General features: G+C 50.6%; 1 protein-coding gene across 3 annotated transcripts in view; it reads left to right on the plus strand.

Annotated features, from left to right (window-relative positions):
- ZNF704 (zinc finger protein 704) overlaps positions 1 to 25,663 on the plus strand; it is a 158,262-nt gene that overhangs the window by 114,234 nt on the left and 18,365 nt on the right. For 2 of the 3 annotated variants that reach the window (XR_010750471.1, XM_066378824.1), the window contains exons 3-8: positions 1,854 to 1,957; positions 5,829 to 6,055; positions 11,633 to 11,752; positions 16,536 to 16,636; positions 21,519 to 21,786; positions 23,920 to 24,024. Coding sequence is in view for 2 of the 3 variants with exons in the window: in XM_066378824.1 (XP_066234921.1) it covers positions 1,854 to 1,957; positions 5,829 to 6,055; positions 11,633 to 11,752; positions 16,536 to 16,636; positions 21,519 to 21,786; positions 23,920 to 24,024 (925 nt within the window). In the remaining variant the exon portion in view is untranslated. The remainder of the gene's footprint in view (positions 1 to 1,853; positions 1,958 to 5,828; positions 6,056 to 11,632; positions 11,753 to 16,535; positions 16,637 to 21,518; positions 21,787 to 23,919; positions 24,025 to 25,663) is intronic. The other variant, XM_066378825.1, reaches the window with a different exon arrangement.

A 25,663-nucleotide genomic window follows, 5' to 3' on the forward strand; every position in this document is an offset into this window, starting at 1 on the left:
TTTGTCATGGTCGGCGTCAGTAACCAGCAATGCTAATGGGAAACGTGCAACAGTCCAGACACAAAGACACTATGAAGACGATAATGTTCACTGCTCTTTCCACTCTTCGTCAGGAGTCTGCTTTTTGATAATTATGTTGAGAGGTAGTGGAAGCCCTGGCCAGTTGGCTCAGCCATAGAGCGTCGGCCCAGCATGTGGAAGTCCCGGGTTTGATTCCCCATTAGGGCACATAGGAGAAGCGACAATCTGTTTCTTCAACCCCCTCCCCCTTCTCTCTCCCGCTCTCTCTCTTCCCCTCCTGCAGCCATGGCTCGATTGGTTTGAGTGCATCGGCCCTAGGCACTGAGGATGGCTCATGGAGTCTCTTCCACCTCAGATGCTAAAAATAGCTTGGTTGCGAGCATCAGCCCCAGATGAGCAGAGCATCCACCCCACATGGGGTTGCTGGGTGGATCCTGGTCAGAGCATATGGGGGAGTCTGTCTCTCTAGCTCCCCTCCTCTCACTTGGAAAAAAGAGTAAAAAAAAAAAAGAAAAGAGAGGTAGTAGCAGACTTTGGCAATGCCAAAAAAGGAGGAGGGAAACTTTATAATGATACTTTCTCTATTGAATCCTCATATTAAAACACACACATACACACACACACACAGAGAGAGAGAGAGAGAGAGAGAGATCAGCTGTTGAGTTAATTATCAACTGGACCTCTAAAACAAACCTTAGATGTGAAAAATCAAAAAAGATACAAAGCAGATTGCAGAAGGGAAACTAAAGGTCCCAGAAACCGAGGGGTAGGAAAAGGAGTGACACGGAGCACATCCCTGGAGGAATCAGGGCAGGAGGCGGGGGGTCCTCTATCTGCAGAGTCCTGCCATTTCCCTATGCCCGGGTCCTGGGCTCCAAACCCTCATTCTCAAACCTTTTGTTAAAAAGAGAAAGAGAGGACAGAGTTAGAGAGAACAGTCTGCAGCTCCTGTGATTCAGCCCTGGGACAGATGACAGCATGGCCAGCTCCCGTCCCCGCCCCAGCGTGGAGCAATGCTGACAGCTGGGCTCTGGGCGGCCGCCAGCAGGACAGCAGTGTGTCCAGCGAGCCCAGCCTTCTCCTGCGAGGCCCTCATTACGCCCTCTGACATGCCACAAGGAGGGTGAGGGAGCGGCGTGTTAAACATTTAATGGCCTTAAGATGCTTTAAGTCTTTCCATCTGACCTAAGGAGACTGCGTCTCTTTGGGAAGCTGGCCTCACCTTTACCCCCGGGTCCGAGGGTCTCGTGCACGGTGGACGCTGTAAAGCCTTTTCACGGTGTGCCAAATGCCAGCGCAGTTTTCTCCCTGGGGTGTGAGGTTGTCTCGAAAACGTCCGCAGGATCCGTTTCACCGTGTACGCGTAAGCTTGTGTTCCAGAAGCATCTTTCATGGCCAGTCTCTGAAAAGACAGCGATCCGTCTGTCAATGGAACAGTCTTCCAGGAAGGAATGCAGGTGCTTTGAGGAGAACTACAGAAGGGAATTTCGGAATCCCATTCTGGGTCCGAAGCGCAAGCTCTGCTTAGTAATCTAGCATCATGGTGGATGTTGGAGAGCCACATTGTAATACTTTTTATAACTTCAGTATGAAATTGATTGAGCAGCCCCACCCCCAACACAGAACAGTTTGATTTTTCTCTGATTTAGGAATCTCTTTTCCCACCGCGCTGCTATCAAGTTTCTATCTCCAGGAATTTGTTGCTTTTACAAGTTATATAGCAAGCTGATTAAGTTCAGGGAAGACACGTGTGTGGTAGCATGTAGTAGGTGGCATGGCCACCAGTCCATGCAGAGTGAGTGCTGTTAACACTGTCCCTCCCCGTTTTCTAGGAAATCCTCCGAGGAACTGGACATGGACAAAGTGACGGCGGCAATGGTCCTAACCAGCCTGTCCACCAGCCCTTTGGTTCGAAGCCCTCCTGTGCGGCCGAATGGTGAGCCGGGGAGGACAGGTGTCGGGAAGGACCCCTGGGTGCGGTGAGCACAGCCTCCCTCTGAGAGGGAGGTCTCATTCCTCCCAAACGAAATACACAATTAACCGTTGCCATGAGCAGGAAGCCAGGGGAAATGCAGGTGTGATGGAGACCCCAGCGCCCCTCCCTCCATTCCACACACACCACCTTGCCAGGGCACTCACCTGTAGGACTTGGTCCCTTCCCCAAGGTGAGTAGAGATTGGTCTAATGAAGTTATTTCCCCAGCATTATTTCTGATCAGCTGAAGAGGTAGTTGGATCAAAGAACTCTGCAGATTCACTATTTCAAAAAAGCACTGTCCCAGACTCCTCAATCAAATACAGTTACTTAGTCCGTTCATTCACTCCATAAATATTTACTAGGTACTGTGCTAGGTGGTTTGAGTACATCATTGAAAACACTGTCCGTACTTTTGGGGGGAATAAAAAGACTATCTATTGCAGCCCTATCAATAGGTCCTGTTTACTGAGCACTTACTATGTGCCGAGTGCTGGGCTTGCTCTATCTCAAGTCACTCACAAAACTCCAGGAGCTGTTGTGATCTCTGGTTTATAGATGAGTAAACTGAGGCATGTGGGGATTAAGTGACTTGTAAACAGCAGAGCTGAAATTCTTTATCTTCTTGATTCTGGATCTGTTATCTTAGTCATGACACAAGGTGGACTCATAGAATTTCAGCAAGAGATGACATTGGAGACCTGGCCAGGGGTGTGGACATTCATCTGAGGCTGCAGGAGAGCTATAACGTGGTTTTGGTTACTGGGCAGTTACAATTGGGTTTACAGGCAAAAACAAACAAGAAACAACAGCAAAACCATGTGGGTGTCCTGAGCCTTGGTGGTCACGGAGGGGATGGCTAGGACATACTGAGAGGTGTGAGGAAGACAGAACCAGCAGGACGTGGTGATGGACAAGGAGGGTGGAGGAGAGGGAGTGTCAGGTGACTTCTAGGCTCAGTGTGCGTCAGCAAGGGGAACTGTCCCCTGAGACGGGAACAAAGGCAGAGGAACACGTCTATCGGCGAGTGTCTGGGGCAAGAGCTGGGGTCACCGAAGAAGACGACAGGTCCAGTTGGAAGCATGTTCAGTGAACAGTACTGAGGCTCCAAAGGGCCGTGTCTGGCGCAGATCCACACTGTCACTGCAGAATCGGAAGGCAGTTTTTCAGAGCCATGAGGGTAGGTGGTCACCCTGAGAGAGTTGTGTAGAGGCAGCATGTGTAGACTGACAGGGAGGGGAAGGCCCACCCTCACTTAAGGGATCAGCTGAGGAAAAAGCACCCAGGAAGAGCCAGAGGGTGGCAGAGGTGGAGGAAAGCTAGGAGAGTGTGGCGGCATGAGAGCCAAGGGAAAAGCATTTTAGGGACGGACATCGGATGCTTCCAAAGTTCAAGCGTGAACCAGACTGAATTCTGCATCAAGTCAAAGTTCGCTGAGAACTGGCCATTCACAGTGGACCACCCGTGGGCGGGAGTCAGGTCGCAGTTGGCTGAAAGGTAGCACACTGAGATCACCTTCATTTCTGTTTCTGGTACCAACAAAACCAAATTAGCATCTCACTCCCTGCAGCCTAGTGGAGATGAGGCACTCACCAGACCCGAGTGGCCTTTTATAAACAAGAAAGCGCCACTCAATACAGCAGCTCTCAAGAGGAGCCCAAAGTAAGGCCTCAGGCAATATTACCAGGCGTGACAAGCTCCTTGGCAGGCAGGCTCGGGAGGCTCACAAATAGACCATAGCATGCACTTGTAAAATACAATAAACCTGTGGAGCTAGCTGCAGAACCATGTTAAGTGTGAGGAACTGAATTTATTTGGAAAAGCAACAATTTACTTTGAAAGGCAGTGTGGTAGCATGGTCACCTGTCAATGCCCAAAGTTAATTTGCTTACTTGGAAATGACATTTACTTGGAAACACTATTTAATGAGAAGGACAATATGATACAGGAATTTTTTGAAAAAAGTCAAAAGCAATTTGCAATTTTTTTTTTTTGGAGAGTGGTGTCTCCTTATCTTAAACAGGTATTGGGCAAAAATGCAGACAGGCCTGCGGGAGTCTCACCCGTCTTTGCCGGACCACTTCCTGACAAAATGATCCTTTTTGGGGCCCATAAAGGGTCACAGGAGTTTCCAAAAATTCACTGATACACAATAATTCTGGACATAGTATCTATTTCTTAAAAAACCAATGCCTTCATTATCATTAACTGCTTCCCCTCAATAAGAATTTGTTGCCTCTTGCAGACTTAATGAGCTATCAGACAATTTGGGATTATTAGCTGGGTAGTTGTTTTTTTTTTAATCATAATAAACACTGAATTACTTTCTTTATAACTATGCAAACAAAAGTTTGCATTGAAGAAGCAAAAGGTTTATTTTGATTCTAACCTTTAAAGACAAAGGAGCATTAAAAAATGTTCCCAGTTCAAAAAGAATGTCTTGTTAAAAACAATGATTGCATTAAAATAATACTCTTTCTCCTCTGAGGAGTTGATGACATGTTGCAATTCCCTTTTTTTCCCCCATATAGCAGTCTAAAGAGATGGGTAACTTTCTTCTCTTTCAACTCAAAACGTCATTCCTCTAATTGAACTTTTTAGCTCAATGTAGTTGAGGAATGTGCTGGAAATGTTTAACTGAGTGAAGGGGGTCGAGACATTTTCCCATGAATGCTAGTCCACTGTGTGTTTTCACTTTGTTACTAATTACATAGATGTTATCAGCATTTTTTTAATGAGGCATTTTGGGATTTCTCCCCCTTCTACTTGGAATATAGTTTTAATCTATTCAAAATGTACATAAATATGGAGGAGAAATTATCCAAAAAGGAAGTGGAGTCTGTACAAAAGCTAATGAAAATCCGGCATTTTACAAGGTAAAGCAGATCCTCCAGGATGAAAGAGCCTCCCAAGGCATTCCAGCAGGACACAGGTTTCTCCACACTAGCCAACGAACGGGTCTTGGTTCTCCCACAAGTGGAAAGGTCACCCCCAGCAGCTGTCTTACCAGAAATGATCACCAATAACATCTCCGGTCTCAGCTTTGTTGGAAAGAGGCGGATTCCTACCATACAGGACTCACACACAGTGAAGGAGAAAGAAGGTCAACTGGTAGACCAGGGCTGGACCCCGGTCCACCTGATTGTTCTGTGGCAAGTCACTTAACCTCCTGGTGCCTCACGTACTCACCTGTGACACCAGCATGACAGCCCTCACTCTGAGAGACAGGAGCTGGGAGAACGCATGAGATGGTGGTGTGAGTGAGCTTCGTGAGATGGAGAACACCCCGTATAAAGCTCTGTTGTTTCCTACAGCACGGTCAATGGCTTTAGGTAACGATCTGGAAATTATTGTTTCTCTTAGGTTCTTACATCTTGGATGGACTTTTTGTATCAACTCATTCCAAAATCATAGACTTGTGAGAAATTCCTTCTAAAAAGTTATAAAATAGGGGGTGAAAGAGTGGAGACAATATTATAAATGATTTTCCTCATAGAAATAAGATAGATAAACTCAGAGCTCCCCAGACTTAGTGACTGGGGACATCTTTTTCTTTCTCATTTTCCTACTATCTCTCCACTGTCATCCTTGCACGAAACCACCCATGTCAGAAAACTGTTAGAAAAGCCTGTGACGTGATTAAAACAGCTCAGTGTTTATAAAGGCTAATGCAACTCCCTCCCCCCTCCCATGCATAGTGCTCCCCCAGCTGCTGCACATTTCTGGATGGGCTGCAGTATTGTAGAGTGCAGGCTCCCCCCCCCCTCCCGCGTGCGTCTGCATCCCCTGCACCCGGGCCCCATACACGCTGACGCTGGCTGTCTGGCTCGCAGAGGGACTGAGCGGATCCTGGAAGGAGGGCGGTGCCCCGTCCAGCAGCTGCAGCAGTGGCTATTGGAGCTGGAGCGCCCCCAGCGACCAGTCCAACCCGTCCACGCCGTCACCACCGCTGTCTGCAGACAGTGCCAAGCCCTTCCGCAGCCCCGCACCTGACGACGGCATTGATGAGTCCGAGGCCGGCAACCTGCTCTTCGATGAGCCCATTCCCAGGAAAAGAAAGGTCAGCCTCCGCTCCCGCTCCTGGGCTTTGACGGTCCGGGGTAAACCCAGGGTCCTGATCAGAGGCAGAACCACTAAGTGTGGACATGTATCTGGCAAGCACGCATGCCCCACCACCACCCATGCTGAGTGAAGTTGCTGCCTGGTGTCAGAGGTGACTAGATGCCCTAGTGCCTACAAGGGTTTGAAAGCTACAAAAGTGGATGCCAGTCTTGGTTTGATACTTAACTCTCTTCCTAGGACTTCATTGTGTCACCTATAAAATAGAACTAATGTTCTTTTATCTTTCTTGCTTCAAAAAGCACAGTGGAAGAATGTTTCTCACTTATTTGTATAAAACTGGGTGTGAAACATACATGAAAGCTGACACATAAATGTAGGTACCTAATTACAGACCAAACAATGTGCATTTACTAACTGAAAGTGGAAAAGATGATCTAATGAACTGATTTAATACATGGATTACACATTTCTTTAATCCTCACAGCTGTCCTGTCCGGTAAGTATCATTTTTCCAGTTTACTATGAAACTATTCAGGATGCAGGGGATTAGACATTGAACTTTCCCTGTCCTGCGGGTTAGTAGGGCCAGACCCGCCACTCAAACCCAGGTCTGCCTGAATCTAAAGCTCAGATTCTTCTCCTTCTCTTCATGCATGCTTAAATTATCACGATTATCATGCCCATTCACACTTTTTCAAAAGCATTTCTACTTCATAAAGAAATCTGCTACATTTAGAAAACATTTGAACATTACTTTTTAAATGGCCGTGCCCATGTGAAGCTGTTACTTTATATACTGGTTCTTTTAAGTTGTTCTTGGTGGGCCCTGGCTGGTTGGCATAGTGGTGGAGTGTTGACCCAGCATGTGGAAGTTCCAGGTTCGATTCCCGGTCTGGGCACACAGGAGAGCCACCCATCTGCTTCTCCACCCCTCCCCTTCTCTCTCTCTCTCTCTCTCTCTCTCTCTCTATCTCTCTCTCCCTCCCCCCCCCCCCTGCAGCCATGGCTCACATGGAGCGAGTTGGTCCCAGGCACTGAGGATGGCTCCATGGCCTCTGCCTCAGGCACTAAGAGCTTAATTCAGAGCAACGGAGCAGTGGCTCCAGATGGGCAGAGCATTGCCCCCTCATGGGCTTGCCAGGTGGATCCCAGTCAGGCGCCTGCAGGGGAGTATGTCTCTGTCTCCCTGCCTCTCACTGAATTAAATCGAAGAATTTCTTGGTGGCTTTGTGATGAATGATTATTCACAAGCAAAACCCTGAGAACTGCATTGCCACCTTCCCCTCCTCCCCAATTTATTTCAAAGAGGAAAACAGAGGACGCTGTTCCAACACCATCCCTCCTAGTACCTCTCTGAGCATCACTCAGCATGTATGACTGGAGGTTGCACGGGCACTCCCTCTACCCAGAAGACAGGAGATAGGGGAGGCTCCTGCCCTTCCCAGATGCCATGTGAGTATTTCTGGTCCACACACTAGTCCATTGAGGACACTGGGTCTTTGCCAGAGAGAAAGGCTGGCACTTGTATCAGTGGGAATCCCCAGGCAAGATAGCCGTGGGGACCTGAAGAGCCATCCTGTGTTGCTTCAGGCTGCACAGACTTTCTTGGGTCAGCTGTGTGGGTGGCCCTGGCTGCCGTCAGATGTGGCATGGACTCACAGCACAAGGACCCCACGTGTGTGCAGTGCCCTGCTGCACGCAATTTAATGAGCTGTGAATAAACAGCACTCCATTAATGAACTGGGCAGAAGACGGTGCGTCGTATGTGATCTGGGTGTTGTTTCTCGGTGCTTTTGTTTTGCCAGTACACTCGTGCATGTGCTATGCATAAGGGATCTCTTACCGTGGCTCACAGACAGAAAGCATGGAAGGCCCTGTCCTGTGTCATAAAGAGATGACATGATCTGTGGGGAAGGAAAGAGCCCCATTCTCAACTCAACTCTGCTACTCTGCAAACTTAAGGAAATCATTTTCCTTCTTGATCATCAGCTTCTTCTCCTGCAACACAAGCAAACAGGTATTCTCAACCCTCTCTCAGGACAACCACGGAGATTCAAAGTGACCACAAATAGAAAGGATTTATAAGCCCTGAAACTCCACCTACTGGAATGTAGCAACATTGTGATAGACAATGTTCGGGCCCCTAAACAAAAGGAAGGCGGCATTCCCTGGGTCTGATGATGAAGCCACGATCCTGATCCTCCTCCTGGTTGTGGAAGCTCTCGTCCCTCCTGGCCGCCCCCACCATGGACACCTCACCTACATGAAGGGGAAGAGAGAGTGATGTCCCCTAGACAAGCCATTATCTCTTACAGGAGGTGGTGAAGAAGAAACGTTTGCTGATGATAACTACCTTTGCATACCTAGTTACAGTTTATGAAATGGTTTTAGTACAGCAGTTTATTTAATCATCACAAGAATCCTTGGCCTGCCTGACCAGGCAGTGGCACAGTGGATAGAGCATCGAACTGGGATGCAGAGGACCCAGGTTCAAAACCTCAAGGTTGCTGGCTTGAGTGCGGACTTACGGGCTTGAGCACAGGCTCACCAGCTTGAGTATGGGGTCACTAGCATGAGCATAGGATCATAGACCCCATCGTTGCTGGCTTGAGCCCAAAGGTTGCTGGCTTGAAGCCCAAAGTCGCCGGCTTGAACAAGGGTTCATTTGCTCTACTGGAGCCACCCCACCACCACCACCACCACCATCAAGGCACATATGAAAAAGCAATCAGTGAACAACTAAGGTACCGCATCGAAGAATTAATGCTACTCATCTCTCTCCCTTTCTGCCTGTATGTCCTCTCTGGCTCTGTCACACACACACAAAAAAAAAGATCCTTGGCCTGTCTGCCTCTCCATTTTGCAGAAGAGGCTCACAGAGGTTACGTGACTTGCCCAAGGTCCTGCAGTCCTGCGCGCAGCAGAGGTGAGATCAGCTCAGCTGAAATTGCAAAGAGGAAGGCAAATCAATTTGAGGCAAATCAATTCAAAGCATCCAGGTTTCCCTCTTCCCATAGAAAAGACTCATGTGGAGAGAAAATGGTCAGAGGCAGCCTCCGCCACATTACCTGGCAGGGTGTGAGAAGGTTGCAGAGGGATGGGGAGGAATGATGGCAGCGAGGGGGACTGCGTGCTGTCTGCAGGGTCCCGACTTCCTGCAAGAAGCACCCATCAGCATGACCTTCAGCTATGGTGGGCGGGTGTTGGTTAAACAAGTGTGTTTAGGTTTGTTCCCTTGTAATTTGCATTGGCACTGGGCAGTACCAAGTGTGTATTGTCTGCGAAAGGCTGCAGGTGCTTGCTCTCAGGGCAGCAGATCACAAATTGCCATTTGCCTGCCTCTATTAGGAGAGACGACTGTTTACTATTGTTTGCCTGAGGAGGAGTATTTCAGCCCTGCCTGTTTTGCTGGGAAGTGCTGAGGCTGGTGGGGGCCTGTGAGTCCAGTGAGTCCGGAGAGTGAGTCCAGTGAGTCTGGAGTGCTGAGGGCTTGGGAGCCCTGAGAGAGAGGGAAGTGGTCTTCCCTGCCTCGTCCGCTGTTATAAGACTCTAATAAATGGATTGGCCCACTGTTTTCTGGCTCCACAGTTCCTTTACCATCTGCCCAAATCCAATAGGAGCCTGCATGTGTATGGCCGTGGCCACTGGTTTTACCTCTGGTGCAGCTGGCAAGATTCGGATCAGATTGGTATAGAGTCGCAGCCACCCTTGAGGGGTGGGGTAGTGAAGTGGTCATTATGATCCCCCATGACTGTCCTTTTGGGGACCATGGGCTGGCTGTTTTTTACAGCCCTGCGAGAGGCTGCCCAAGGTTGAAAGCTCCAGGATGAGTTGCACACCCAGCTTCAGCAACGGCTTGAACTGGAGAAGGAGGCCAGCGGGTTCGAGAGCTAAAGTTTGCCCTGGAAGCTGAACGTTGGCAGCGGTAGTCGTTGGAGGAACAACTGTGGGTTCAGCTTCAGGCTGAGAGCCGGCAGCCGCAGGAGCTGAAGATGGAGCTGTGCCGGTGGAGTGGCTCTGAGTCGGTGAGAGCAGGCGTTTCCAGCTCCTCTTCTGAGGATGAGGAGGCTCAGGCTGAAGCTGTCATCTGCACACTCAGAGCTTGGCCAGAGGTCATCCAGAAGGTAAAAACTCAGCAGCAAAGATCCCCTGGCAGGGTTGCTGCAACTGTGGACATATGGATGATTGGCACCATGCTCTTGGGAGCAGAGGTGGAGAGGTTGGCCACTGTTGCCACATACTCCTCCTTGGGGCAGCGTCTCCAGAGCTGCCATGACTACAGGGATGAGAGAGGAGGCCTGAGGCCCTATGTGAACCTAGTTGCCTGTAATGGACCTTTACCTTGGTGATTTGCACAGACGGCTGTGCTGTCTGTCGTGGACTGATCATTGAGCGGTGTAATGGACTCCTGGACTGCAATCAGTGGGGGGCACTGGCTCCCTTGTTGGATAGACATGCCACCTTTGGACAATATGAGAGACCCGGAAGGGGGGCTCAGCTCCTGTGGACATCCTCCTGCACCAGGAAGCTGTTCTCATCCAGTTGGAGAGACACACCAAGGACACTTTAAGGCAGGGGTAGTCAACCTTTTTATACCTACCACCCACTTTTGTATCTCTGTTAGTAGTAAAATTTTCTAACCGCCCACCAATTCCACAGTAATGGTGATTTATAAAGTAGGGAAGTAACTTGACTTTATAAAATTTATAAAGCAAAGTTACAGCAAGTTAAAGCAAATAATAATAATTACTTACCAAGTACTTTATGTTGGGTTTTCACTAAGTTTGGCAAAATAAATCTTTATAAAACAACTTACTTATAGTTAAATCTATCTTTTTATTTATACTTTGGTTGCTCCGCTACCACCCACCATGAAAGCTGGAACACCCACTAGTGGGCGATAGGGACCAGGTTGACCAGCACTGCTTTAAGGTTTCCATGGACAAAGCGCTGGACTACACAGGCCCTCCATCTTACAGTGAAGTAGGAGGCAAGAGATGGGCCTCCAGTGTGTGCCTTGGGCAGAGTGCTCAGGGAGACATTGTAAAGGGCACCTTGGTAATTGTTGTAATTGTATAACTTGTGTTGTTGCTATAGTCTGTTTATGTAATGTACCTCATTCCTTTTACAGGGATACCTGTGTTGTAGATTGTGAAGGGAGCAATCCTAAAGGGGTGGAATGTTGGGTAAACACGCGTGTTTAGGTTTGCTTGCTTGTGTTTTGCATTGGCAGGGGCAGCGCCATGTGTGTGCGGTCTGTGAAAGGCTGTATAGGTGCTTGCCCTCAGGGTGGCAGATTGTAAATTGTGGATTGCCTACCTCCATGGGGAGGGGTGATTGTTTGCTACTGTTTGCCAGGGGTATTTCAGCCTGGTCTGTTTTGCTGGGAAGTGCTGAGGCTGGTGGGGGCCTATGAGTCCAGTGAGTCCGGAGAATGAGTCCGGTGAGTCTGGAGCGCTGAGAAGCTTGGGAGCCCCGAGAGAGAGGGAAGCAGTCTTCCCTGCCAGTTTGCTCGCCCGCTGTTATGAGACTCTAATAAATGGAATGGCCCACCATTTATTTTCTGGCTCCACAGTTCATTTATTGTCAGCCCGAATCCAATGAGAACCTGAACCTGCATGGCCACAGCGGGACCACTGGCCTGAAAGTGAGAATGCAAGAAGGAGAGATGAAAGGCTTTCTGCCAGCTCCAGAGGTGAGTCAGCCAGCTGCGCCCAGCCCAGCTGTAGCAGAATTTTCCGTCTGGGGTTTCAGAGGGAATTGAAGGTACTTCCCTGGCCAGTAATGTGAGCAGGACGGCTAGGAACTACAGGAAGGTGCAGTCCCGGTCCTGACCACAAGGGGATGCAGTGACCCTAGACACAGCCGCCAGGACTCTGGAAGAACTCTCTGGACTGCCAAGAGTTAACCACCAATCCCAGGGGATCTCTGGAAGATCAAGACATGCTGATTAACTAATTAATCAATGCGCTTTTTTCCACCTCAGATTCCGATTTGCCCATCCCTGAACAGGATCAAAAAGTTCAGGCTTAGGAATGAGCATCCCAGCTCCAACATGTATGTAACCTTAAGCAAGCCACTTGACCTCCCTCAGCCTCAGTTTCCCCACCTGTAAAAAGGTGGGCCGTGATAGCATCGCCTTGGTGGGGTAGCTGTGGGGACTCTGTGAGCAGGAAGTGCTGGCTGCTGTGTTGCGTTTGACAGCTGACTAAATGAAAATGTGGGAGGCGTGAGTGTGAAGAAAAGGGGGTGCTTGCCTCCATCCTCCATACTGACCCTGGGCCATTTTGGAACCCCCTGGGTCCCTGACCCACCTTGGCTTTATTTCAGGTTAATGGAGAGCCCAGCCTCCAACCCAGCGAAGAGAGAGAGCAGCGATGACAGTGGTGCAAATCGGGGGCCTACAGGAAACCTGGCTCAGGGCTCTGCCTTTCAAAACATCGGCAGCAGCTTGGGGAGTCACTGAATTCCAGGCTTCATCGTTCTCACTTACCTCACAGGGGCCTTGGCCATGGGCCATTTTGCCTGTGGACTTGGGAGAGCCTCAAGTCAGAGACAAATGTGCCCTGTTAGTGTCACAGTTGCTCAGGAGTAAACGATGAACGGGTCACTGTCTCAGCTTTTCAGACCCAGACCGCAGTGACTCACTCCCAACCAGGGATGACTGCTCTGCAAACCCAGCAGACCTGTGGGCCCCCCATACACACGTGCGCATGCGTGCGCACCCATCTAACCTGGTGCCAACTTTGTTCCTAACACACACCTGAGCAGCTGCCTTGTGCAGGAAAATCGCTGCCCCACAAACACTCATCAGACGGGACAGCAGTGAGGGTGCTGCTACTGCGGCAGCAGGGGTCACACGTGGCGGGTGTCAAGGTGACGACACCACACTGCCAGCCAGGGCAGGGGAAACCCCAGGCAAAGAGTGAGATCTAGACCTAGCCGGTTGGCTCGGCGGGAGAGCGTTGAAGTTCCGGGTTCACATTCCGGTCAGGGCACACGAGAGGCGACCATCTGCTTCTCCACCCCTGCCCTTCCTTTCTCTCTTTCTCTCCACTCCCCTCCCGCAACCATGGATGGAATGGTTCAAGCAGTTTGGCCCCAGGCGTTGATGGCCTCATGGCCTCCCCTCAGAGCAATGGAGCAATGGCCCCAGATGGGCAGAGCATCACCCCCTAGTGAGCTTACATGGTGGATCCCTGTCAGGGAACATGTGAGAGCCTGTCTCGGCCTCCCTGCCTCCCTGCTTCTCACTTAATAAAAAATAAAAATAAAAGAAAGAAAAAGCCTGACCTATGGTGGTGCAGTGGATAAAGCATCGACCAGGAATGCTGAGGTCGCCAGTTTGAATTCCTGGGCTTGCCTGGTCAAGGCACATACGGGAGTTGATGCTTCCTGCTCCTCCCCCCCTTCTCTCTGTCTTTATCATCTCTCTAAAATGAATTTTTTTAATCTTTTAAAAAATAAAAAGAGTGAGCTCTATGCCGTTTAGTGACAGCATTGTAGAATCATCTGCTACTCTGACGGTATCTGGAATTGGAGTGTCTGGAGGACTTCAGATGTTCCCAGCCAGGGCTCAACTTCTCTGCGTCACAAGACTGTTTGATCCTATCTAGAAACAGATATCTCCAGAGATGAGAGGCACTCTCAGAATCCACTAACTGAGAAAACGCGTAATTACTAGGGATTTGTATTTCTTCAGGGATGATTTTGTTGTTGTTATGCAAGTCATTTAAAATCAACTTTATGTATGCAGGTACACTTTCCACATAGTAAAGTGAACCCATTTTAAGTATACAGTTCAGGAAGTTTTGATGAGTTCCTCCGCCTGGGGAATGACCACTCCCATCCAGCCTGCACTCCTGCCTGGCCCTTTGTGGTCAGACACCCCCTCCCCCCACACCCAGCAAACATGGAACCGCTGGGCTGACACTGGATTAGCGTTGCATGTTGTGGAACTTAAGCTCAGTGAAATAATACAGCATGCATGTTTGGGCATACAAAATTCCGGGGCCTCTGGCCAGCAGTGCGGGTTCCTCCACAAAAGGCCAGCCGAGGACCAGGAGTGTGTGGCAGACTCATCTGTGCAGGGTAACTGATGCTTTCTTTCTTCCCTCAAGGATCCTGGTCCTCTTGGGGGGCTTGTGTGCGTCAGCCTCCACTCCCAACACATAACGTACACACATGTACATATGCTTATGCACATATACATATGTACACACACGCACACCCTAATCACCATGTAGACGTACCTGAGGACCTTCTCAGTCGTCTCAAAAGCGGCACCTTGGTCTCCACGCCAGGCTGCCATGTGGGAAACAAAACAGCAAGTGAGCTCGGGCGTCGAGCTTTTGTTGGACTCATCCCAAGGTGTCAGTATAATACCTCACAACGCAGCCGTGTCCCCCCTCCCTGGAACTGAAGATGACCCTCAGCAGCCTTGTCAGGCCTGTGTAGCAGTCCGATTCCATCAGGAGAGCGGAAGCCACTCCCCAAGCCTGGTGGAGGCAGCGGTCTATAATCCACGCTAGGCGGAGGCTGGCGTGGGAGAGACGGTGAGGGCGGCGTGGGCCAGGCCTTCAGCCTGCAGCCCCCTGGCAGCTGATGTCAGAGTCGGTTTAGAGCCTCCGCAAAGCTGGAAGCTGGAGAGCCTCCGGGCCACCGTCCCCAGCCCTCCCAGGCCACAGCACCAGAGCAGGTGACCCTGCAGAACGTGCCTGCCTGTGGCTGCCAGGAGCGCGGCTGCTCCGAGTGTGGCTGTGAGAGCCGGATCAGGCGCACGATTGGGGGACCCTGGCACAGGGCGGCCTCACCCTGGGACCGCCAGCACCGTGGACTTCGGTTGAGCTGCCAAGAGGAGCCAGGGGTGCATCACAGATGGTCACCGTCAGACCTGGCAGCTTGGTTTGACTTCCTGGGAGAAGCGTGGGCCTGCATGGCAGGCTGGGCGTGTCCATTCAGCCATCCTCTCTCCTGTCTGCCCCTCCCGTGCTCGCTGTCCTTTAGGGGAAGAGTGTATGGTCGGTTTGTCGACAAGGACCTGTGTCCATTGGATGTACTTAGGGGACTTGGACAAGCACTTCCCCGACCATTTTAGGAGCCTCCTGGGCTAACACAGAACATCTTCACCTAAGTGATGTCATTAAAGTTGAGCTAATCCCGCTAATGTGCTTTTACTCTCCAAAATTAGTCATGCAAGTATTACAAGATGACTGCTATTTTCAAAGAGATAACTTTAAAGTTAAAAAGAGGAAAATGGCCTGACCAGGCGGTGACGCAGTGGATAGAGCGTCGGACTGGGATGCGGAAGGACCCAGGTTCAAGACCCCAAGGTCGCCAGCTTGAGCGCAAGTTCATCTGGTTTGAGCAAAAGGCTCACTGGCTTGGACCCAAGGTCGCTGGCTCCAGCAAGGGGTTGCTCTGTCTGCTGAAGGCCCATGGTCAAGGCACATATGAGAAAGCAATCAATGAACAACTAAGAAGTCGCAACGCGCAACGAGAAACTAATGATTGATGCTTCTCATCCCTCTCCGTTCCTGTCTGTCTGTCCCTGTCTATCTCTGCCTCTGTAAAAAAAAAAAAGAGGAAAATGTTTACCCTGGCTGGGTGGCCCGGTCACTTAGAGCATTGTCCTGAAGCACAGAGGTTGCCAGTTCGATCCCTGGTCAGGGCACATACAGGAACAGATTGATGTTCCTGTATCTATCTATCTCTCTCTCTCTCTCTCTCTCTCTCTCTTTCTCTCTCTCCTACTTTCTCTCTCTAAAAGCAATAAAATAAACATTAAAAAATAAAGAGGGTAACTTTTACATTTGTTTACATTTGGAAATTAATGTAGAAATAAGATACTCCTCCCCAGTGTTTCCAGCATGCAAGAATGTTTATTTCCTTTTCATAATTCCCACCCCCTCAAAAAAAAAATCATGTTGTTCACACTCTTTTATAACCCACCTTTCCCCCAAATCCATCAGGTCCCGGCAGGAAGCAGGCGAGGTACTCAGCGGGGTGATTAAAAAGAGGTGGCGAAGAGACTCTTTACAGAGGAGCAGACAGGGCTGGGGGCAACCCCAGGGGTGGGGTGGTATCCCAGGGGCCAGTCAGAGGGCAAGGCCATTGCCATCCCAAAGCCTGAAGAGACAAGTAAAGAGAGGGGTTTCCAGAACTCTGGAAATACCAACAGACACGGCAGTTTTTAGAGGAAATGTAGCCACTGCCCACCTGTGGCTGCGCCAACCCCCAGGCAAGGGACCCACTCACGCTCAAGGTCAAGCTCCAGGCGCAGAACAGGTGGAGTTAGTTTTGAATAGGACAGCTTCTTCATTTGAAAAAGAAACGGGCAGAAAGCACTCCGAGTGGGAGGATCTGTCCATTGATGTTGTGAAGTTAATATTTGTACATTAACGATGTGTTGGGACGACACGAAGGCGGTACCAACGGGTTTGTTTTCATGCTGATGCTGCTTCCCCTCCCCTCTCTAGAACTCCATGAAGGTCATGTTCAAATGCCTGTGGAAGAACTGCGGGAAGGTGCTGAGCACCGCAGCCGGTATCCAGAAACACATCCGGAGCGTTCACCTTGGGTGAGGCCATCCTTCCCCCGAGCCGGGTGTGGGCTTCTCTGGGGTGTCTGGGGCCACCTGGTCTCAGGCAGGGCCCCCCACTCTGTGCCTTAAACGTTCTGAGCATGGGAAGGGCCTGGGCTGGCCAGGCCTCCCTAACCCCTGGGGAGGTGGCCCCTGTAGGCAGCAGAGACCTGTGCCCCATGGTGGGAAGATTGTGCGGGACTGAGTCGCTGCTCTGTGCCTCGTGTCCCTCTGAGGATGAGGTTCATACGATAGCTCTACAGGGGCGTCATGTGAGAGGCTTAAAACGTAAACGTAGTGAGAGTGATTTGTTAAAAATAAAACACTAGGGTAGGGTAGGACCGTTCCTGAACTTGTCTGTAAAATTAAATGTGCTTTTCATCCCCAGTGGAGAGTGTTCATGACCTTGAGCTTCAAGGGCGTGGAGACCCTCAAAGGGTTGAAGCACCAGTGTCCATCAAAGCTGCTGTGGCTATGGTTACAATGCCTGATGACCTGGCTCTACGATAGTGTTCCCTGTGTTCTCTAGAAACCTTTCTAAGGAAAGACAGAATGAAGCTTTGGGAGCCACGGTGATGAGGGGTCATCCTGGGGGCAGTGGGGGTTCTTTAGGGTCGGGGTCTGTCTTGTCCAGAGATTAGGACTGCTGAGGGACTTGAGATGCGTTTAGTCTTGACCAGAGTGCAGGCGGCAAACCCCAGCGCACGCCCAAGCCCTCAGCAGCTTAGACACAGAGGAGTCCTCTCAACAAGGTGAGTGTTGAGAAGTAGACACTACAGTCACTTTTCCCAGCAAGGAACACATTTGGAAAATGCATCACCCCATAAAAGTGGTATAAAAAGAAAATTAAAATGGGTTCTAAGGCGATTTTGCTGACCTGTGTGGGTGGAGTCCTTTAGGTGACAAGAGAGAGAAGCGAGGACCTCCTCCTCATTCTGTGGGGCTAATGTCTGGGGACTCGGCCCGTCCCTCCCAGAGCACAACGTGCAGGTCCCCGAGCCGGTTACCCAGTGATGGGGCCCGCCAAGGCTGGGCTCCTGCTCTCCTCCCCGGAGGGGCCACCCTAAGGCACTGGTGCCCATTCCTATTGCCCAAGACTTCGGCAAAAAAACCCTGCAGTGTGCCCTCTCTGACCTCACCGTCGGGGCAACCGCAGTGGAAACAGCTCAGCAGTATTTAAAGCTCTAGAGAGAACCAACCCCCAAAGAAACAGCCTCTTCCTCTGAGGTCGTGCATGCACACCTGCCGGTGTGGAGAGCACCGTCTTCCTGCAGACTCTCTCTCTGTTCTTGTGCTGTGGGGCCGATCCCAGCTTATTCCCGCGGGGAGGCACCGTCTTTCTCCAGCGGCCTGTGTGTGGGACGTGGCGGCCCGTAGCAATCGGAAAGGACGTGGGGACAGGAATAGAACAGACAGACTATTCTTCATCCCACTCTCTGGGGTCTCCCATGGAGTGCTGTCAGAAAGCCAAGGCCACCCGGACCTGGGACAGCACAGACATGACACCCCCCCCGACGCTCTGCCCAAGTACTCAGGGGACGTAGAAAGGGCCGGTGAGAAGCCACAATCTGGCCACACAGAAAGGTTGAGGAAAGGGGGCTTTTATTTTAGCTTCTCTGTAGGCATCATAAGTGGGAAAACAGTTTATTGTGAGTCAGTGATCTGTCCGTGAAACGCGGGAAGCTCCCGGGGAAGGAGACACGGAGGCCCTCTGTTCAGCCACCCCGCGAATCCGGGCTGCTGGCCATGCGCCGCTTCTTTAGAAATTAGAACGTGGAATACATGTTTTCTAAGGTTTGGACAGTTGTTTTCATCTACTCAAAACTTGCTGTGGAAAACTTCCATGGCTCCGGGCGGGCTGTGAAATTGGAAGCCCCTTTCTTCCCCTCTGACATGGGGTCTGAGTCTGTGGGCATTGCCTGCCTTGTGTGTCAGGGGCCCTTGTCGGCCCCATAGTGTCGCTTCCCCTGACCACAGGCAGGCAGGCCCTGTGTCACCCCATGTCCTCGGCGAGGGCCTTGGGGTTCCAGGCCAGGCCAAGGAGCAAGACTCACACCCGCAACACCGGACTCCAGAACTCACGCTTCCTGTCACCACGCTCCGTGTCACCACACTCCCTGTCACCGGGCATGACAGCATCCAACCCTTTCCTTCATTCAGCACTGACTGAGCACCTCTGCACAGCAGATGCAGGATGTGTGTGGAGCCCTGGGAGGCTGAGCGAGATGGGGTCCCAGAGAGTGTTATCTGGAGGTGATAGAATTTAAAAAGTTACAGAAATGTATAAAGTCATTTAATAAAGTGAACAAAATGAAATGAACACCCTTCAGGGGGAGCACAGAGGATCTAACATTTAGGAGTGAAAGCCTAATCCTGACCTCCACATCCATCCAAACTGTGACTTCCCATCACTTCCACTCCCCAACCACCACCAGCCGCTGTCCATGCTCATCTGGGTCATCGATGTCAAGAGACCCGTTTAAGAAGTTACTGAGAGTCCTCAAAGCCCCAGTGGCTTCCATCACATTCAGAATACAGCACGGAGCCCGGCTCATGAGCGGCGAGCTGCTGGTGACATCGCCCCTGCCTCCTCCGCTCCCACTGCTCTCTGCTGCCCCGGGCCCCAGCCCCTGGCCTCTGCCCTCTCAGAAGACCCCAGGCCACCACCCCTGCCCCCTCCGCTCCCTCTGCTCTCTGCTGCCCCAAGCCACCACCCCCTGCCCCTCCGCTCCCACTGCTCTCTGCTGCCCCAGGCCCCAGCCCCTGGCCTCTGCCCTCTCAGAAGACCCCAGGCCACCACCCCTGCCCCCTCCGCTCCCGCTGCTCTCTGCTGCCCCGGGCCCCAGCCCCTGGTCTCTGCCCTCTCAGAAGACCCCAGGCCACCACCCCTGCCCCCTCCGCTCCCTCTGCTCTCTGCTGCCCCAAGCCACCACCCCCTGCCCCTCCGCTCCCACTGCTCTCTGCTGCCCCAGGCCCCAGCCCCTGGCCTCTGCCCTCTCAGAAGACCCCAGGCCACCACCCCTGCCCCCTCCGCTCCCGCTGCTCTCTGCTGCCCCAGGCCCCAGCCCCTGGCCTCTGCCCTCTCAGAAGACCCCAGGCCACCACCCCCTGCCCCCTCCGCTCCCGCTGCTCTCTGCTGCCCCAGGCCCCAGCCCCTGGCCTCTGCCCTCTCAGAAGACCCCAGGCCACCACCCCCTGCCCCCTCCGCTCCCTCTGCTCTCTGCTGCCCCAGGCCCCAGCCCCTGGCCTCTGCCCTCTCAGAAGACCCCAGGCCACCACCCCCTGCCCCCTCCGCTCCCTCTGCTCTCTGCTGCCCCAGGCCCCAGCCCCTGGCCTCTGCCCTCTCAGAAGACCCCAGGCCACCACCCCTGCCCCCTCCGCTCCCTCTGCTCTCTGCTGCCCCAGGCCCCAGCCCCTGGCCTCTGCCCTCTCAGAAGACCCCAGGCCACCACCCCCTGCCCCCTCCGCTCCCTCTGCTCTCTGCTGCCCCAGGCCCCAGCCCCTGGCCTCTGCCCTCTCAGAAGACCCCAGGCCACCACCCCCTGCCCCTCGCTCCCACTGCTCTCTGCTGCCCCGGGCCCCAGCCCCTGGCCTCTGCCCTCTCAGAAGACCCCAGGCCACCACCCCCTGCCCCCTCCGCTCCCGCTGCTCTCTGCTGCCCCGGGCCCCAGCCCCTGGCCTCTGCCCTCTCAGAAGACCCCAGGCCACCACCCCTGCCCCCTCCGCTCCCTCTGCTCTCTGCTGCCCCAGGCCACCACCCCCTGCCCCTCCGCTCCCACTGCTCTCTGCTGCCCCAGGCCCCAGCCCCTGGCCTCTGCCCTCTCAGAAGACCCCAGGCCACCACCCCTGCCCCCTCCGCTCCCTCTGCTCTCTGCTGCCCCAAGCCACCACCCCCTGCCCCTCCGCTCCCACTGCTCTCTGCTGCCCCGGGCCCCAGCCCCTGGCCTCTGCCCTCTCAGAAGACCCCAGGCCACCACCCCCTGCCCCACCTCAGTTGCTCCTTGCTGTGCACTCTTCGCACGGTCTGGCATGGGTCCCCCTTTGCCTGATCCAGGTTGCTGCTCAGATCACCTCCTCAGAGAGGCTCTCTCTGAGCTCAGTTTTAAAATACCGCCTACCACCTACCCTGCTTAAGGACACTCTTATGCTGCTTAATTTTTCTTTCTGGGATTTATTACTACCCAATGCATTAAATACCTATTTATTTCTGGGTTCCCTGCCTGCCTCCACCCTGAGATGTAATATCCACCACGGCCATGAAGTGGCCACGATTTGGCCACTCATACCAGGAGACCCTAGAAAAGTACCTGCACATAGTAGCTCACCAATAAACTATTTAATGAGTGAGTGATTAGTTAGTTGATTGAATAAATCACTCTAAGAGATCAAGAAGGTCTTCCCTCAAAGTAGACGGTTAAGAGTTGCAGGGTGAGCCTGACCAGGCGGTGGCGCAGCGGATAGAGCGTTGAACTGGGATGCAGAGGACCCAGGTTCAAGACCCCGAGGTCGCCAGCTTGAGCGCGGGCTCATCTGGTTTGAGCAAAAGCTCACCAGCTTGGACCCAAGGTCGCTGGCTCGAGCAAGGGGTTACTCAGTCTGCTGAAGGCCCGCGGTCAAGGCACATATGAGAAAGCAATTAGTGAACAACAAAGGTGTCACAATGCACAACGAAAAACTAATGATTGGTGCTTCTCATCTCTCTGTTCCTGTCTGTCTGTCTCTGACTCTCTCTGTTCCTGTTAAAAAAAAAAAAAAAAAAAGAGTTGCAGGGTGAGTAAGAGTTTTCCAGACAGACGAGAGAAAGGAAAGGTATTCTAAACAGAAGGAACAGCGTGTGCGAGATGGTTTAGTCTGACCGTGTTGCTGTCCTTTGCATTAGGCGTGTTGGGGACTCTGATTACAGCGATGGTGAAGAGGACTTCTACTACACAGAGATCAAGCTCAACACGGACTCAGTGGCGGACGGACTGGGCAGCCTGGCCCCGGCTTCGCCCTCCCAGTCCCTGGCTTCACCTCCCACCTTCCCCATCCCGGACTCAAGCCGAACAGAAACCCCTTGTGCCAAAACCGAGACTAAACTGATGACACCCTTGAGCCGCTCAGCCCCCACCACCCTCTACCTCGTGCAAACCGACCACGCTTACCAGGTGACCTGCCCAGTGACCCTCAGTGACACTTGGCCCCTGACCAGAAGCAGTCGTGTTCTGACCTAGGAATAGAAAAACATTACACACTGTTAGCTGCCCAGTAGCTGAGTTCCTTTATTGTTGTTGTTGTTCTTTCTCTCCTTTCAAAGCCAAAGAGAAAAAGTTAAGTTGAATTGTTTTCATCAAAAAGTTAAAACAAATTGGCCTGACCAGGTGGTGATGCAGTGGATTAGAACATCGGCCTGGGACACTGAGGACCCAGGTTCAAAACCCCAAGGTCACCAACTTGAGCTTGGGTTCATCCGGCTTGAGGGGAAAGGTTGCTGGCTTGAAGCCCAAGGCCACTGGTTGAGCCCAAGTTTGCTGCCTTGATCAAGGGGTCGCTCTCTCTGCTGGAGCCCCGCCCCCCACCCCGGTCAAGGCACATATAAGAACACAATGATGAACAACTAAGGTGCTACAACGAAGAATTGATGCTTCTCATCTCTCTCCCTTCCTGCCTGTCTGTCCCTATCTGTCCCTCTCTCTGACTCTCATTTAAAAAAAAAAAAGTTAAATTGTTTCCACTGTTCTCTCATTGTTAGGTATCTACTCTGGAGCATCTGCAGTTTGTCCCTGTCATTACTAACTGTACTATGAATGTCTCGGTGCCAGTAGCTTTATTTTTTTTTCTTGGAATTTACAGAAGAGTAATTACTGAGCCAGAGGACCAATCTGAGCAGTCATGGCTCGTGTTAAGTGTTGCCAAAATATTCTCCAATAGTGCCAGAGACAAAACCACGGTCATCAGCGACTGTATTTATCATCAGAAAAACTAAATTGGTAGTGGAAGAGTTTTGGCCACTTGTTTCATAGACAACCTCAAGAACAATGGAACCGAGCTAATGTATTAAATGAGATGGTGCGATGAAATTACTCCTGACTGTTGTTACATTGGTCAAAAAAGAACAATTCATTCCTTTGTTCTTGTTTTGTCAGTGTTGCATTGAGGTCCAAAGTCATGAGCTTGAACCAACTTAGTGAAATGATTGTATTCATCTATAAAACAAGTTGGAGCCCTGGCCATGTTGGTTAGAGTATCATTACGATACACCAAGGTTGTGGGTCCCATCCCAGGTACAAGAATACAAGAGTCAACCAATGAATGCATGAATGGGTGGAGAAGTGATCTCTCTCTCTCTCTCTCTCTCTCTCTTTCTCTTCCCCTTCCTCTTTCTCTAAAATCAATAAATAAAAACTTTTTTCTTAAAAAATGAGTTGGAACACACACTGGGTGATCTTGAGGGTTCTTTCTAAACCCTATATTTATATTTATAATATTAAGATTTCTTTGTTTATAGGAATTATAAATGTTTAGCATAGAAAATACCAAGAACAGAAACAGAGAAAGAAAATGTATCCCTAATCCCAATGACAAAAAAATCCCTTGGTTAATATCTTTTGTGTGTCTTTCAAGACTTATTTCTATGTGTATATGTATAAGAAATGAAGGATCTATCATAGGACTGTTTCTCCTCTGCTTTGTTTTTCTCCACTGCATATATCATAAAGTGTTTGCATAACAATGAGTATTCTCCAACCAACTCATTTGTAACAGCTCTGGGTAGATCATGATTTAGGTACCCATTTCCTATGACTGGATATTTGTGTTTCCAGTTTTTTATATATAATACAGAGTTCTGTGATGAACATCCTTGTATTCATTTCCTTAGATGAATTTTAGAAGTGGAATAGCTGATATACAAAATGCTAAGAATATATATATATATATATATATATATATATATATATATATATATAATCTCCAAATTACTCTCCCAAGTGTCATAACAATTTACACACCATCACTGTAAAAAATTTGATAGTAAGGAATTCTATCTCACAGGTGTCATAAAATACAGAAATCAGTAGTCAAAGCCATCTCCTTTTACGCCTTAGATTGCTTAGATACATAAAAAGCTTATTTCTAGCTACTCTCTCTGACCCTGTTTCATCTCTTCCTACTACTAGCTCGTTAGTCTACGTCATTAACACAGCTGAGATCATTCCTGAGGCTCGACCTTGGCAATGACAGCCAAGACTCCGAGGGGAAATGTTCTTCCATAACAAGTGTCTCTGTTCTCTGTGCCACAGGCCACGCCCCCTGTGACCATTCCAGGGTCAGCCAAGTTCACTCCCAATGGCAGCAGCTTCAGCATCTCTTGGCAGTCTCCTCCTGTTACCTTCACGGGCATTCCGGTGAGTCCAAACCCAGAAACTCAGCGTGAAGCCAGAGAGCACATGGTAGGCCTGCGCCAAAGAGAGACAAAGGCCAGGACGCGGGGTGCCCCCTGTGCCTTACCTGGCCTCTGTCAGCCCCTCAGCTAGGTCCCGGAAGGCCCAGCGACTCTGTCCAAGGTGCTCTGATGGGAATGTCAGGAAAGCAGAAGAGCATTTCAGCTGTTTAAGCGATGTGTTGGAAATAGATCAAGATTTTTTTTTTTTTTGGTGGTGGAATGTTTGTGTGTTTCCGATCTCTGAACTCAGACCCTGAATATAAAAGAAAAATATGCCTGTACATAAATGCCATTCATCATTGAATGACTTTATAATATTTATGACTTTGAGATTATTGTTTGTGGGTGTGTCACCTTGAAGGTCCAAAAAATAAATACATTGAAATCACTTTTTTCCCCCAAAGCCTGAATAATCCATCCATATGGATGGGTAATTTGAAAATGAATGAGTACTAAAATATGCCCTTGGGTTTAAGTAGTATATGAGAATTGATTTGATATATTAAATGAGTACTGTCGGATAAATCACCTTGAATTAATATGATGCCTAACCACTCATTTAAAAATATTGGGCCTTTTGTAGCTTAGCACAGAACATCCGTGGACCCCCCCCCCCACCCCCCGTTGATGCTCACAGCAGTTTATAACTCCTGATAAGACCCAGAAAGTGGCTTGTGATAATGGCTAGTCAGGTTATTTTCTCCATCACACCTCTCTCCCCAAGGACCTCACAAGAGCTTCTTATTATCAACTCCTGGCAACTCCCAGAGGTTTCCAGCAAATTCTAAGGCCTCCTGCAGAGCTGAGAAAAATGAAACCGGCTCAATCAATTATGCGGCTCTCTGCCAATGAATATTTATTCAATCCCCCGAGGACTACCAACAATAAAAAGCATCCTGCCCGCAGCAGTTTGGGGATTTGTGGCTTCTAAAAAATACTCCTGGCATTCGATTCTTGAACAGCACTGTGGACCTGGAGTCCTTATGAAAGTTGCCTGCTTCATGGACTAGCGACCCCTGCCGGTCCCTCTGAAAGACCAGGAATGCAGTTGGGGACGTGTGAGTGGCAGGGGAAGAGAACAACTTAGGCATCGGGTATTGGGGTTGTTTCTGAGGTGGGTGTCCGAGGGTAGCAATCAGTCCTTTTTGGTGACTTCTGAATTTGTTAGACATAGAAAGACCCGAGCGCCTCTCCATGTCACGTGCGGGACAGCCCTTCTCACCGAGAAAGGCAGCCGCAGTTACAGAATTACGGACACCTGCTATTCTTTTGTCTTTGACTTGAGAAGAGTTTTCAAGAATGTCCACCCTATTGTTCACCTCTTGTGAAAACAAGCTTAGTGGGTGGAGAAATCGCTCGGAATGGTGTGTTCTCCAAAGTTCCTCAACGTCTAACACAGCAGGAGACCAGCTGGGTACCTGTTTGTTTTCTGACATCAAAATTTTAAATTCTGCTGTGGACATGGTATACCTCTCTATCCTCACCTCAGTGCCCCAGGTTTTCAGAGTTCCTACGTTCACTGCCTGTCGGTTCAGGGATTCTCTAGACTAGAACTTGGACAGAAAGTACACAGAATGTCTGGGTTAACAGGGTCTCCCCCT

The sequence above is a fragment of the Saccopteryx leptura genome, chromosome 3 (assembly GCF_036850995.1).
Source record: "Saccopteryx leptura isolate mSacLep1 chromosome 3, mSacLep1_pri_phased_curated, whole genome shotgun sequence".
Lineage (NCBI taxonomy): Eukaryota > Metazoa > Chordata > Mammalia > Chiroptera > Emballonuridae > Saccopteryx > Saccopteryx leptura.